General features: G+C 39.7%; 1 protein-coding gene across 10 annotated transcripts in view; it reads right to left on the reverse strand.

The window, feature by feature from the left end:
- Positions 1–16,660, reverse strand: part of fryl (furry homolog, like) — a 346,929-nt gene that overhangs the window by 43,813 nt on the left and 286,456 nt on the right. For 9 of the 10 annotated variants that reach the window (XM_059989161.1, XM_059989159.1, XM_059989158.1 and 6 more), the window contains 4 exons: positions 15,856–16,026; positions 10,483–10,691; positions 2,575–2,782; positions 888–1,037 (listed from right to left, as the gene is read on the reverse strand). In XM_059989161.1, coding sequence (XP_059845144.1) covers positions 888–1,037; positions 2,575–2,782; positions 10,483–10,691; positions 15,856–16,026 — 738 coding nt within the window. Of the gene's footprint in view, positions 1–887; positions 1,038–2,574; positions 2,783–10,482; positions 10,692–15,335; positions 16,027–16,660 lie in introns of those variants that run through there. The other variant, XR_009515656.1, reaches the window with a different exon arrangement.

The raw sequence follows: 16,660 nt of genomic DNA on the forward strand, positions 1-16,660 counted from the left end.
CCCTCCTACATAGCCCTCTATTTTCCTTTCAACCATATGTCTAAGAGTTTCTCAGATGTCCCTTATGTATATGCCTCTATCACACACCTGGCAGGGTTTTGCATACACCCACACTCCATGCACACATGGAGCAAAAGGACCACTCATTTTGAGTTGCTTGTTACAGCAGTTGAAAGGAAACAGGTGATTTAATGTAGTTAGGCCCAAAGGACAGGAGAGTAAACAACTTGGAGAGACTGTATGAACAATCAGCCTTTGCCATTGTCTGCTGTGAACATATCTAATGCTAAATTGGACATAGTCATTGCCATTTTTACTAAAATACATGGTGTGGGGCTATGGCAATTTTTCTTGTTACTATTGTTATCTTCCTACAAGTAACCAATGCTTTATTTATTGATAAATATGGGTGGAGCTGCTAGATTTAACTCTAACAGAGTGATTATTTCTGCAATTCTTTGTCTTTCATGGTTTGAGCCCAAGGCAAGTCCTTCAACTGTGAATAAATGAACAAAAGTTACATAAATAATATTTAAAATAAAAATGTAATTACTGAACAAATGCAGCTGTGTCATGGATAGAGAAACAGGTGTATTGAATAAAGTGGCCACTGAGTGCACTTCTCTCTTCACAGAAGACAGCTGACCAGCTGAGTACTTACAGCATTTTATGAATTATTTCAATACTTCGCATTTGAAAAGTAAATGTACTTACTTTTGAACGTAAATTGTGACTAACTAGAAAGCACAAAAATATAAATGGCAAGTCATCTCTGATTATCTTCAATAAATATGCACCATACTTGAATAAAGCCTTCTGAATAAATGTGACACAGCATGTCAATTAGTTTATACTGGTTTCAAATTGTTTTATAGGGTAAAACTTACAGTTTCGGCATCCACAAAGACAGTGGGGCAATCCGAACACATCATCATTACTTCCAAAGAACTCTTGAATTTTGACCCTATCCTTTGCAGGCTGTCTCCCAAATGACTGACGGAATCATGAGTTATGGCACAGAATTTTTTCTGTATGTTCTGTAGAAATAAGCAACTAGTTGTCAGCTTCGCTTCTGACCCTATCTCTTTGGCACATTCTGAACAATCTTTCACATCACCATGTTTATGTACATTATTAATGTTTAGCATTGGCATAGATCAGTTCTGGTTCCAAATTAATATTAAAATTGTGGTAGAGTAAAGCAAAAAGACAACTAGTTAGGAAGCCATCATGACTCAGGCTGCACTTCATCAAACACTATTGAGCAATGCAATACAGAGTCCCTTCACTACTTAAGGATTATCTTGAAGAGAAAACAATTTACTTTGTTGGCCTTCATTACTAGCCATCTCCTTAAATCTCCCACTTTCCATCCTCATCTCCAACAAGCACGAGGAATCTAAGAGAACAGTAATTTCTATGATGGAACTGATACATCCATATCCAGAGAGCCGTGCCTGTCACGTGACAGCACTGCCTAAACCTGCTCGGAAGTCACACCGCCTGCCAGTCAACATTTCACCCCTCCCAAATGATCAATGCACACTTAACCATTGGCCACCTTAATTGGATTAACCCATTTAGCACCAAGCCGTTGCCTCCCCCCCCCCCCCCAGTGAATCACCTAGGTTGGACCCTTCCACCCCCTGACCTATAAAGGGTGCTACAAGTGCTTGGCTTGCTCTCTTTTTGCCATCCTCGAGGGACCACCTTGCTTCACTCCAGGCTGAAGACTGCAGAACAGCACTGGAGACACGTGGTAAGATGTGCATTGAATAGGGTTGTGGGAGCATTTATTGTTGTCCCTTTAGCAGAGAGCCGTGCCTGCCCTAGTCAAGGGATGGCAGGTATCGTAGTTAATTTTCCCTTGCTTGTATGCGTATCTGTACTCTATCCCCACACCGTTTTCCCATGTATTGTACTGCTGACCCGACTTTTCCCACGCTTGTCTATTCCAAGCACGTTTGTGTGAATATTGTAGCCACTTGTGTTGTTCCCAAGCTTTTCTCCCCTTGTAAATAAACTTATTATTAAAACTGTGTGTCCAGAGCTCTTGCCTTTGAGACCCAAAGAATCTGTCTCATTTCCATCACAACAACATCTAAATGCCTCGGTTTTTCCCTTAAACAAACTCCAAGAATGAATAAATTGGAATAAACGTAGAGTCGATAAATAATTGCATTTTCCTAAAAACAACCTGAAGAATACAGTATTCGTAAATATTTCAAAAAGTGTTTAAAGGAGAGCTCTAAATGTATTTCAAAAGCACATTTTACTTCAGTTTTTAACTTGTACATTTGCTCAAGAAGTTCCAGTTTATTGAAATAAATTTGTTGAAATAGTTTCAGGAAAACCAAGTCTGGTTTTTATATAAATAATATTCTACCATTAATAAAGACCTATTTACAAGATTCTCAATTAGAATCTTTCCAGTGACTTGAATTCTGTTTCAACAACTCTGATACACAAGTAAAGCAAATACCATTGATACCTCATTAATAACATTTCCTGAATGGGTAGTACCCATTAATTCCTCAAAGAAAAAGCCATACCACCACTTGATAAGCTACTGACCTGAAACAATCTAGAAAACACATGAAATGTATGCACAGCACATGATCCATCTGTGTCTGACAGCATCTGGTTGACATGACAACGCCAGGCTTCCTCCTCATCCTCATAAGCCACTGGTTGGAAAGCAGACAAGATAGCAGACAGAAAGGGTGATGGTGGTGGTGAGGTTTGAATCTCTGGATATCCTTCCTGGTCTCCCTCATCTTGACTGAAAAAGAAACAGAGGCAAAGGGATTAAATTAAGTGGCAGGGATATACTCTCCATTTATTTCAGATGATAGCTCATTTAAATTTTCACTGATGCTTTGTGCTACTCCCCCAAAGCATTCTTACTATTTTTTTTATTATTGCACTGAAAAACAGTACATTTCTAGAAATATTTTTTCTTCATTATTTCAATTCTAAAGAACAATTCTCCCTCCCTTTGTGATACTGTGCAACATACGCTGTTTAAGAAGAACATTTCCTAATGCATCAAAATATACACTAAAACTGAAATAGGGTAGTAGTGGGCCAACATGCTTTCCTAAAACCTTGACTGTTTCATTAGAAAATAGCAACAATAAAGACATAACTAAAATATAATTTAATAAATTAATTTCACTCCTGACAACTACTTCAAATAAACTGGAGGAATATTTTAATTAGAAGCGGTGATCAACTGAAAACATAACATGAGCTCAGACTTTATCCCAAAAAAGATGTGTAAGAACTAAATCCAGCCTTGACCAATACCTAGCAATTTCATAATACTGACATGAGTCATAAAGTAGTCCATTATTCAGACCTGCCCACATGACCAATTTAAAATATAACAGTACAGTACTGAGATTCAGGAGTTTAAGAGTAAGAGAAATACGAATACAAATGGAATACATTTCTTAATTTTGGATAATCACAAGCTGTTAAGCCGTATTTATGAAACCTTGGAAATATGGATTTCCTTTTGTAGCATTTTCCTAAGTTTTCAATGAACTTATCTTTCTTTCTTTCTTTCTTCTTCCTACAGTACAATACAGTCCCTTCGGCCCACAAAGTTGTGCCGAACATGTCCCTACCTTAGAAATTACTAGGCTTACCCATAGCCCTCTATTACTCTAAGCTCCATGTACCTATCCAAAAGTTTCTTAAAAGACTGGAGTAGTGACTACTAGTTGTTAAATATTATTTGAAAAGTGAAAACAATAGTAGATTTGTAAGAATATTCTCAGAAAGCACAACTATTTTTTGTTTGTGCAGAAACAGTACTGACATTCATAGAAGCACACCGCAGGTAGCAATAGAGTGGCAAATCATTTTAATTTAAGTCCAAACAAATTTTGTTCAGTGCAGCATAAATCTTTTATAATCAGAAATTAAATATTAGTACAAAGAATCTTTTAGAACATAGAACACAGAACAGTATAGCACAGCACAGGCCCTTCGACCCATGATGCCATGCTGACCCTTAAACTCTGCCTCCCATATAAGCCCCCCCACCTTAAATTCCTCCATATACCTGTCTAGTAGTCTCTTAAATTACCACTAGCGTATCTGCCTCCACCACTGACTCAGGCAGTGCATTCCATGCACCAACCACTCTGAGTAAAAAACCTTCCTCTAATATCCCCCTTGAACTTCCCTCCCCTTACCTTAAAGCCATGTCCTCTTGTATTGAACAATGGTGTCCTGGGGAAGAGGCTCTGGCTGTCCACTCTATCTATTCCTCTTAATATCTTGTATACCTCTATCATGTCTCCTCTCATCCTCCTCCTCTCCAAAGAGTAAAGCCCTAGCTCCCTTAATCTCTGATCATAATGCATACTCTAAACCAGGCAGCATCCTGGTAAATCTCCTCTGTACCCTTTCCAATGCTTCCACATCCTTCCCATAGTGAGGTGACCAGAACTGGACACAGTACTCCAAGTGTGGCCTAACTAGAGTTTTATAGAGCTGCATCATTACCTCACGACTCTTAAACTCTATCCCTTGACTTATGAAAGCTAACACCCCATAAGCTTTCTTAACTACTCTATCTATCTATCTGTGAGGAAACTTTCAGGGATCTGAGGACATGTACCCCCAGATCTCTCTGCTCCTCCACACTACCAAGTATCCTGCCATTTATCTTGTACTCTGCCTTGGAGTGTGTCCTTCCAGAGTGTACCACCTCACACTTCTCCGGGTTGAACTCCATCTGCCACTTCTCAGCCCACTTCTGCACCCTATCAATATCTCTCTGCAATCTTTGACAATCCTCAACACTATCCACACCACCACCAACTTTTGTGCCATCTTCAAACTTGCCAACCCACCCTTCTACCCCCACATGAAGGTCGTTAATAAAATTCACGAAAAGTAGAGGTCCCAGAACAGATCCTTGTGAGACACCACCAGTCACAACCCTCCAATCCAAATGTACTCCCTCCACCATGACCCTCTGCTTTCTGCAGGCAAGCCAATTCTGAATCCACCTGGCCAAACCTCCCTGGATCCCATACCTTCTGACTTTCTGAATAAGCCTACGGTGTAGTACGTTTTATCATTTTATCATTTCACTACTGATAAAATAAACAATCTGATTATTCTCAAATCAGGTTCAATTTTTAAAGAGTTTGTTGTCACAGAATAAAATATAATGTGAAGTGTCTTTTTTTCCCAATGAAATCTGGAAAATTGACAAATTCTACTCACTATAGAAAGTCATAAACTATACATAGTTTACACTATTTACTGTTTACTGAAAATTCTTACAAAACAAGCAGAATAAATGTATCTGAGATGGTTCCTACTTAGTGCAGACAACATTTTGGTTAATGTTAAATATAATAACATTTGAAGTGCTGCTGAACATTTTACAGTCCATTACCTGGCATATTACCTGCATAAGTAGTCAGTGGTAGCTGAATGCAAAACTTAAAACATTTTCTTCTATATAAAAAAAAGGCAAAAGACCTTTTACAGTCCTAGACAGTAATTTTAATTAACTTAAGTACAGTCTATTTCAAGAGGTTGAATATATCAAAGGATGTCAATTTACATGCTTAATCAACTTAATTGGTTTCACATTTGTGAAGATCCTCAGGATCTTATGATAACCTATTTTTTCAGTAAAATAGACAATATTGTGTTTGGACTCAGAGTGCTACCTCTGCTGTATCCTTTGTATTTAATACAAAAATATATTTAAAATGTCATGGTTAAGTAAATGAACAAGATAATAACAATGATTGATTACATTGCAAGTCAATGACATTGCCAACTCCCATTAGATCATTTAATGCACGGCCATGAATCCACTGAAAACATGCAAGTTTCATTCAAAACCGGCTGGACTTCTAAACAGCTTTGACGGATTCTCTTGACAACTGCAAAGCTTTCTCATCTAACAGATGCATCAGTTTTATAATAAATTTCTGCAGGTCTGCTTTGGACATATCAAGGATAAAGCGATACCTGATGAAACAAACCAATTACTTAACTAAGGGAAATACATCCTTCTAATTTCATCTATCCAGGACTTGTGTAATTCTGTACATCAGTTAAGTATTCTCTTGGCATTCAATGTTCCAAGATAAGACAATCCCAGCCCAGCTAATCTCACCACAAAGGTACACTTTGCCATCCTCAAAATTCTTCATTTCAGTGCCGTTTTTCTTGTAATGTGGTGACCGAAGCAGAATAGCCAAACACTTGCCTAACAGATATTGCATATAACCTCCACGTTTTTCTAATCTGTACTCTGATTTATAAAAGAAAGCATTCCATACTGCCTTTTAGTTCCGCTCATCAACCTGTCCTGCTACATTTAAGATCTGTGGACATACACTCCAGGGTCAACCTGCTCCTCCACACTTTCCAATATCATTGTACATTTTCTTGCAGTGTTGTACCTTCCCAAAACATCACCTCACACTATTCTGGAATAAAGCACAATTGCTATTTTTCAATCAATCAGTCCGGACTATCATACCCTGATGTTTAATGCTTTCCTCCTCTGCCAACTACACTATCATTTTTTCTATCATACGCAGTTTGCTTCAACATGCAAATGTCTTCATCATATCCCTCTTTTTAATCAATAATATATGCAACAATAACCAAGGATCCAAGTACTGAGCATTGTTAGACAAAAAGAAAACAAGAAGAGATTATTCCACACTTTTTGAAGTCCTCAATGGTGAGAAGAGCTCTAATGATCTTGCTTTCAAATCAGAAATAGTACAAGAAACATCAATTTAAATTGGATTTACAGTCTGCAGCTTGAGATTTGTGATTTAGTCTAGTTATTCTCTATATTGTTACACAGTTACTCACTATCCAAAATACCTTTGTGTTCTTGGGCCCATGATGACATTTTTCTCCTGTTTTTGACAAGTCTTTCAATGCTTCTCCGGCCATGTCCTATACAGTTCTTGACCATGTTATTTTCACTTACAATGATTTTCTCAGCTTATGGTGTTTTGATTAATGGAGTAAACTTTCAAATAATGCACAAAACCCATCCTTCCCCAATGTCTACAGTAATGATGATGTTCAGATCTTCTTGACTGCACTACAAAATGACTTCCATTTAAGGTATGCTCTGGGCCAATTGTATGGAGGATGAATTAAGGATAGTTTGGACACTCTCTCATCTCCTCCATTTTGCACTAGGAAGAAATGCTGAAAGCATGTGGCTGTGATATATTTTCAGTTTGGATTGTGATTAATCTTGCAATATAGTTAAAGCTCTGCATGCAATTCTGATTCAATTCTGGGTGCCTTAGCTTGTTGTACTATTCTAGCTAATCCTCATGGAGACGTGAGGCAGCAGCTTCATTAGCTGCACCATGTACTAGATTTCTCAGTATTAGCTTGACAAACGATGTCATAAGCAGTGGTCTCTGCCAATACCTTCTCTTCCCATATTAATATACATCAGTGAGCACCTCAATTTGTCATCTGGTTCTGACCACGGCCATGTGGAAAACACTTTGTCAACTTGTGAATTTCACAATTTTGAATAATAATCAGCCAATGACTTGATTGTTCACTTTGCAATAATCAGCAATGATCTTTTCTTAACTCATACGCCACAAGCAGATCTGCTCACCACCCTGCTGTTACTCATGTTGCTCATAGTGCCCTTGGAATTCAGATTTTTCATGATAGGTAGCTCATGATGCAGTACTCTCTTGGCACAAGGTACAATCTGTTCTTTGCTTCTTTGTCAATGCCCTTTGGCAGCATTTAACACTAATTCAGACATGACATTGCTGAATTTCCCTTACAGTTTTGTTTTCACAAGCTCGTTCTTCAGAGCTTTCCGCTCAGGCAGGGATTGTCGCTTTTCCTTTTTCAATAAGAATCAGTATCTGGTAGGATAGTGCCAAACAGATTTTTGATAACCAGCTTTTTTCCAGCTGGTATCAGAATTGGCAAGTCCAACATCCTGCAATATTAACTCAGTTTTTCCTCACTCTGCTGATTTTACCTGACCTGCTAATCATTTTCCAATAATCTCTTATTTCATGCACATAATGGTTTGCTTTCATCTCCTCCTTGTGCTCAATCATGATTATATTTACATCCAGTCATTAATTAATTAATGAAGCCTCAACTCTCTCTCAACCAGCAACACTGATATTTACATCATTTAATGTTTCTTGGTCCCCTCCCTATCTTTTCTTTCTCCCATCCCAGTAACTTAAAACATGCATTTTTTCTAGCTTTTTATAATTCTAATAAAATATATAGATCTATATAGCATGCGAGCATGTCCTTCAGCCAAACTGATCCATACCAATCAAGATGCCACATTCAAGCTAGTTCCAGTTGCTAGTTTTTGGTCCATAATTTACTAAACTTTTCCAATCCATGTACTTGTCCAACCTGTCCAACAAAAGTTGTTATTGCACCTGCCTCAACGGTTTCCTCTGGTTGCTGATTCTACATGGTTACCACGCTTAGTGTAAAAAAAGTTGCCACTCAAGTCCCTCTTAAATCTTTCCCATCTCACCTTAAACCTATACCCTTCAGTTCTTGATACCCCAACTTTGGGAAAAAGACAAATTGTATTCACTCTATTTATGCGTGCCAAGGTTTTATACACCTCTATAAGATCACACCTCAATTTCCTACACTCTAAGGAATAAAGGCTAGTCTGTCCAACATCTCCCTATAATGCAGTCCTTTTCTGCTCTCTTTCCAGTTTGATACCATCTTTCCTATAGCAGGGCAACCAAAAATTAACATAGTACTTCACGTGTGGTCTCACCAATGTCCTGCACAACTGTAGTATGACCTCCCTACTTCTATAATGCCCTGACAGTGTGCCAAAAGCTTTTATTTTCCTCTTAATCTGTGACTCCATTTTCAATGAATTATGTAACTGTAATCCCATGTCCTTCTGTTCTACAACACTCTCTAAGGTCCTACTGTTCACTATGAAAGTCTTACCTAGATTTGACCACAAAATGAATACCTCATACTTAACTGGATTAAACTCCATTTGTCATTCCCCACTTACTAGCCAGTTAAGATCCCCCCCGAGACTTTTGTGATAACCTCCTTTATTTTTTACAATACCACCTATTTTAGAGTCATTTGCAAATTTACTAACCATAAACACAAGAGATTCTGCAAATGCTGGAAATCCAGAGCAACACACACAAATTTCTGGAGAAACTCAGCAGGTCAGACAGCATCTACAGAAATGAATAAACTGTCTATGTTTCGGGCCAAGACCCTTCATCAGGTCTGGAAAAGAAGGGGGAAGATGCCAGAATGAAAAGGTAGGTGGAGGGATAAAAAAAAGATGAAACTTTGTGACAAAAGACCCAAACAGTTCCTTCCACCACCATTACTACACCCCTTCTGGCAGAACTGGTCCTCATCCTCAATAATTTCTCCTTTGGCTCCTCCCACTTTCTCCAAACTCAAGGGATAGCCATGAGCATTCGCATGGCCTTTTTGTTGGCTATATGGAAGAGTTCATGTTCCAAGCCTTCCCTGCTAATGCTCCCCAACTTTTTCATTGGTGCATTCGTCTTTCCCCATCAATCTCCCTCCTGGCACAAGCACCAGAAATGCTACACCTTCCCATTGACCTCCATCTTCACCTCTATTCAGGGCTCGAAATATTATGTTCAGGTGACATAACATTTCACCTTCAATCTGTTGGGGGTTGTCTACTGTATCTAGTGCTCCTGATGCAGTCTGCTCTACATTGGTGAGACTCAACGTAAATTGAGGGACTGCTTTGTTAAGCACCCCTGCTCCATTTACTAAAAGTGGAATTTCCCAGTGGTTAACCATTTTAATTCCTCTCCAATCCCGATGAAGGGTCTCAGCCTGAAATGCCGACTGTTTATTCATTTCCAGAGATGCTGACCGACCTGCTGAATTCCTCCAGCATTTTGTGTGTGTGAATTACTAGCCAAATTTTTGATATAGATGACATACAACAATGGGACCAGCAATTAGTCTTGAGATAAGTCACTAGTCCCAAGCCTTGAGGTACACCATCAGTCACAGGCTTCCAGTCCAAGAAACAATCTTCTACCATCAAGTCAATTATGCATCCAATTAGCTGGCTTCCCTGGATTCCATACAATCTAACCTTGCAGAGCAGTCTTCATTGTGCACCTAATCAAAGGCTTTATGGAAATCCATATAAGTCTCAGGAGCAGGCCCTGGAAACATGTACTTTCTCACCTTTTAAGATATCCAGGACCTCCTCTACTATAAAACAGATGATTCCCAGAAGCTCCCCATTTACTTTTCCTTGTTCTAAAGTCTTCATGTCTTTCTCCATGGTAAAAAGGAGAAATATTCATTATGGACCTTGTCCATCTCCAGTGGCTCTAAACAAAGGCATCCCCTTTGGTCTCTGAGGGGACTATTTTCTTTCTAGTTTCCTTAAATGGATAATATGGATCTAGCTACCTTGAATGTCCTGAAAGATCTGCCTCCTCCTCTTCACATCTTTCATCTAGCTCTTTAAGAGCAAGCGTGACATCCTCTTCACAGATGGACTCTGGTGAACTCCCTGGAGCAAGTAACTCCTGAAACCTCTGGGATTCAAGGTTGATGTCTGAACCTGTGTCTTCATTAACACTGTTGGCCAGTTCATCCTTCACAGCCACAGTGACATCCTGTAATCAAAACGCAGAAATAAAAATACAGCAATAGATATTGATGGGCTGCTTTCATGTCAACAGTTGGTAATATTTTCAGAATGTACATTTTAAAATATTTTAACAGCTGCTTGAAAAGATTTAGGTTAGGTTTTAGCAAAAAGCAGCATACAATCTTCCTTTCTAAATTTAGGCAACACTTTTACTGCTTGGCCCATGTTTTGCAAAATCAAATGGAAGCCAATTGACAGTAATCAACAAAAATACTGATGTTGCAGGTATTTTCTTTCTTATAGGCTAGACGGGGGAAAAAATCCTCTAATCTGGATAGGGGGACCTTGGTGATACCGATAATCATTAGTAAGTTCCTGAAGAGATATACTCCAGAAAAAGTAACATGGCTAAAGACAGTCCCTAGAATCAGAAAAATTCATGGCATAGGAAGCAGAACATTTGGTTAAAGATGTCCATTCCGCCAATTGGATCAACTTTGGTTAATCCCAGTCCCTGCTCTTGGTCTGTAGCCTTGTAGATTTCAGTGATCATCCAGATGCATTTGTGTGGGGAAAAGATTTCTACTTCCATTAACACTTTCAGGAACATATCTGGTTTAAATCACCCACGTCTGTACTTCCATCCTCCCCATCCCTCCTCTCACTAAGGAGATGTCAGTCTACTTTGCTGAATCCTTTCTCAGCCAAGTAAAATTGAATTAGTTCCTGCTTACAAAAACTTTATGAATTTGGTTTATTTTTACTTTTCCATAATAATGCTAAATCAAATTGAATTCAGTTTGCTACATCAAAAATGTTCTACTACTCCAACTTCCATCATTTCCTAAGTCGTTGTCCCATGCCACCCACTCTCTTGTTAGACCTGCTAGCTAAATATCCTCTCAATTGGACTAAGAGTTTTGCACCTTACACAACCTTGTATTGTCTCAATTATTGCTGGGTAAATGTGTGTCAAATGGTTGTTGTGATGTGTCTAGTGTGGGAGTGTAGTGGGTGTTGCTTGTTGCTTTCACTTTCAGCTTTGACTGCTGGCTAGCTGTCTTGCGAAAAGGAGAGATGATGTTTAAGTCTCTCCATGCCAGTACATAACCAGTACAACAGCAAGCCTCATGTAGTGCCTCTTTGCTGGCAACACATGGAAACTCTAGCCTTCTCAGCCTGAGGCTGAAAGGAGTTCAGAGGACGGGAAGGTCTTGCCTCTGCACTCATAGCATGCAGGCCCACCAGTGTGCAAACGTGCCCTGGTGCTTGTGAACTAGAGCCCTACCACATGGGTGAACAACCCCACTGTCTTCTGGGCAGCCGTGGGAGAGACTCAGAAAGAAAATCTGGACTGGAGTCCCCAAGACGGATAGACGTCACTGAACATCCTTTCGGCAGCTTTTGAAGCCAAGCTAGTGTGAAACATATTGCTTTGCTTTCCTTTGGACTACACCAGTGAGGTCAAGAAGGGGATCTTGATGACTGGGCATCCCAGGATCTCTATACCTTCCACCCAGGCTTGTGCCCTGGAGAGATCACTCCAATGTCACTGTTCACCCATTGGCCCTCAAGACAGAAATCAAATGAAATCCTTATTATTACTGCCTTATACTTTGTTTTTCTGACAGGACTTTGGGACCAGGTTGATATGGGAAACGGTTCAGTCGTCATTTTTAGTCAAAGAATTAGAATCAGGTTTATTATCAGTGGCATGTGATCGCAGGAAATATGAAATATTATACTTGAATTAGGATTTTTTTTTAATAATGAAGAATTTTATTTTTGCATGTACCAATCTTTCTTTCATTTTGGATTTACATAAAAAATGGTATTAGTAATGGGTTATTGTAAATGGGTGGCCAATGGCAAGTGTGGACTTTATAGAATGAAGGACACATTTCCATGACTTTTTCTCTCTATGGCTCTATAATGATTACATGATGTAACTGGAACTTATGGCAAAACATCTGTCTTAATATACCAGTTATGCAATTTTTATAATCAAATATGCAGCTAAATTCAAAAATCAGAAAGGCTAAGTACTGAACTTAAAGACAAAGACAGTAGCCAGAAATAGATTTGCATTTCCCAGCGTTATCTTCTTGCATTTCCATCCAGGTCAGCCTTCTCAGGACTGTGATACAATCTCACCTTCAATTTGTTAGGCCTGTGTTTAATGCTTATGTGTTAGGAAGTGTAAAGATCAGAAACAACTATCCTCACTTCAATACCCAACTTTGATCATGCAAATCCATTTCCTTTTTAAAAAAAGGAATTCAAAAACAGAGGTTTTGCAGATGCCGGAAATGCACAGCAACATAATGCTGGAAGACCTCAGCAGGTCAGACAACATCCATGGAAATGAACAAACAATCAACATTTTGGGCCAAGACCGTTCATCAGGACTGGAAAGGAAGGGAGAAGTCAAAGGTGTGATGAGGGGAAGGAGGACAAGCTAGAAGGGGATAGGCGAAGCCAGGTAAAATAGGTGAAACCATAAGGTAATGTAATGATGAAGGAGGAACCTGATAGGAGAAGAGAGTGGACCATGGGAGAAAGAAGAAAGAGGGACACCAGTGGGCAGTAATAGGCAAGTGAAGAGAAGAGGTAAGAAGTCAGAGTGCAGAACAGAAGGAGGGGGAGGGGGAAGGGGAGAAGAAAAACAGAAAAACAAATTACCAGAAGGAGAAATCAACATTCATACCATCAGGTTGAAGTCTACCTAGACGGAATGTGAGGTATTGCTCCTCCACCCTGACAGTGGCCTCAGACCAACATGTCAGAAGGTAATGGGGATAGGAATTAAAATGGTTGACCATTGGGAAGTTCCACTTTTGCCAGATGGAGCTCGACAAAGTGGTCCCCAAAATTACATCAGCCATCACCAACGTAGAGGAGACCACGTCGGGAGCACTGGATGCAGTAGATGACATCAAAAGATTTGCAGGTGAAGTGCTGCTTCACCTGTAAAGACTGTTTGGGGCCCACAAAGGAGGAGTGAGTAGAGATGAATGGGCAGCTGTAGCACTTCTGCTGCATGCAGGAATAAGTGACAGGAGGGAGATTAATGGAGAGGGTCAAATGGACAAGGGAATCACTGAAGGAGCAATCCCTGTGGAAAGCAGAGAGTTGGGGGGAGGGGGAGGGAAGTAAAAATGTGTTTGGTGGTAGGATTCCACTTTATTATGGCTGAGGTTGCAGAGAATGATGTGTGGGCTGCGAAGGCTCACTGGGTAGCACGTGAGGACAAGTGGAACTCTATGCCTGTTAAGGTGGTCGGAAGATGTGGTTGAGAGCAGATGTGCAGGAAATGGAGGAGATGTGGGTGAACGCAGCATCAGTGGTGGAGGAAGGGAAACCCCAGTCTTTGAAGAAGAACATCTCTGATGTCCTGGAACTGAAAGACACATCCTGGGAACAGATGCAGCGGAGACGAAGGAACTGAGATAAGAGAATAGAAGACAGGGTGGGAAATGGTATAATCGAGATAGCTGTGGGAATGAACAGGTTCATGAAAGATGTTGATAGATAGTTTGTCTCCAGAGATGAAAACAGAGAAATCGAGAAAGGGGAGAGAGATTTCAGAAATGGTTCAAGTGAATTTAAGGGCAGGAGGCAGAGTTGATAAAATTCATGAGCTCAGCATGAAGCAGCAGTGATGCAGTTGGCAATGTAGCACAGAAAGAGCTGGAGCATTACCAGGGAAGGTCTGGAACATAGACTGTTCCACGTGGTAAACAAAAAGGCAGGCACAGTGGGTCCCATGCGGGTGCCCATGACTACCCGATGAATTTGGAGAAAGTGGGAGGAACTAAATGAGAAATTGTTGAGGGTGAGGACCAGTTCTGCCAGATGGAGGAGGAAGGTGGTATAGGGTCTTTTGTCGAGAAAGAAGTGGAGAGTTTTAAGGTCTTCTTGATGGGGGATAGAAGTGTATAGGGACTGGATATCCACGGTGAAAATGAGGTGGTCAGCACCAGGGAATTGTCTATGTGGATTTGATGCTAAGGTTAGGATTGAAGCAGAGAGTATGGACAGCAGTGTGCACTCAGAGTGTAAGCTTCAGGGAGCACTGAAATTGAGTCGGTTGACGTCTTGTTGGTAATTCAAGATGAAAAGATCCAGAGAAGGCAGAGATTCAGAATGGGGTGTCCAAGAAGAGGAGGGTTGGAGATGGGAGAAGGATCATTAGTGTGAGGAATTCTTGACAAAGAAGTGGGCTTGAAGATGGAAGTGACAGAAGAGCTTGGCACCCTGGTGGGCACAGAACTAACTGAGGTTCAGATGAAGAGGGACAAAGATGTGGCCCTTGCTGAGGACAGAATGTCTGCCTCACAAGGGGAAGGTCAGAGGGAATGGTGAAGACCAGGCAGGGAATAGAGCTGGGATCAGAGGGAGAAGGATTGTGGTGTCCAGGGAAGATAGGAGACAGGAAATGAAGCCTCTGAGAACCTAAGTGGTGACGGGGAGCTTGAGAGAACCAGAGCTGCAGAGTGGTGGTGAGCAGTAGCAGCGAGCAGTAGCAGTGAGCAGTAACTTTAGCCAAATGCTTAACAGCAATACATTTGACTGGAGCTTTACATACAATATTCACCCTTTAACAAAAAGTTGCTATAGAAATTGTATTAAATTCTAACCATAATATTAAAGTAATGTTAATACTTACAAATCAAGAGTTAGCCCCAGCTTTATTCCACAGGTCTTTACACAGGCATTTTAAGGACAGATGTTATAAATGATGTGCTAACACAGCAAGCCTGAGGCCAGTACCCACAATCTCAACACCAATCATTCAGCATAAAGCAAAGCCAAGGAAAGCTTAATACAACTAAGCAATTATTTAATATATATTTTTAGAAGAATTAGTTGCTTACAAAAAAAAAACACCATCACCTTGATGACCATTGGATTAATTACAAGAAACTGCAGGCTTCTCTTTTACTTCAGCATAAGTACTGAAGATGAATTAACTTTAAAGGCATAGTTTAACCTGTACTGATAATTCTGATGTTTAATTACTTTATGACACACATTTCGTTTAAAAACTGTTACATTAAAAATATTGAAACTTCAGTAGATTGGAGTCTGCAGTTTCAGATCAACTTTCAGTGCAGAAATGTACAGCATTAGAAAGTTCCTAAATCAGCCATGCACCAAACCCTATTTCTACCCATATTGTTTCCCACCTCAGGCAGCTGGTTGTTAGCGCTATCTGGAAGAAGAGTCTCTAAATTTGGGGTCTCAGCTCTAGGCAGTGGTGCTTCTTCAGACACCACACTGGCTGCTGCGTCTCTTGGTTGCAACAGGGAATCGACATGATTTGGTTCAGTATCACATGTTGTTGAATCACAGTTTAGCTAAAGGAAAATGGAAGAATTTTTGTAAGAATAAAACAATATAAATAAAACCACAGTTAACTACAGCTAGAAATTTAAAAAAAAATAATTGGCACAGTGAACAGCAAAACAAAGAATATGCCAAATACTTGGATAATGCATGATGTTAGATATTTTAAACTCCTTTGAAACAATCTGTTCTCAATATCCAAAATGCTCACTGTGACCCATGGGCAATCATGTGTATAAAAAGCCAAATTTTCCACATTCTGTAAACCTCAGATATTCGTTCCATGAATTTTAACATAGAATTCTGACTACATCTAAACAGAATAGCTAAATAAACATCTAAATGTCCCAATAAAATGAAATAAGTACAACTGGTGGAGTACAAAATAAATTATTTAGCAGCCAGCCTCTCCAATATGTTCTTAACTTCTCAAACAGATTCAGCTACTGCCCAAACCCGAGGAAGGAATAAGAACACTAATTTCCTAAAGCTTTCAGGAGCTGTTTTAGTAATCATCAGTAAAGGACAGGGAGAAAAAATGCTTTATCAGATTTATTTAACAATATTTCCTTATTTAACTTCGATATGTTATTCTCAGTGCAGAAATGTACTTGTCCGTAATGCAAATTTAAAATAATGGGTGAC

The sequence above is a fragment of the Hypanus sabinus genome, chromosome 14 (genome assembly GCF_030144855.1).
Source record: "Hypanus sabinus isolate sHypSab1 chromosome 14, sHypSab1.hap1, whole genome shotgun sequence".
Classification (NCBI taxonomy): domain Eukaryota; kingdom Metazoa; phylum Chordata; class Chondrichthyes; order Myliobatiformes; family Dasyatidae; genus Hypanus; species Hypanus sabinus.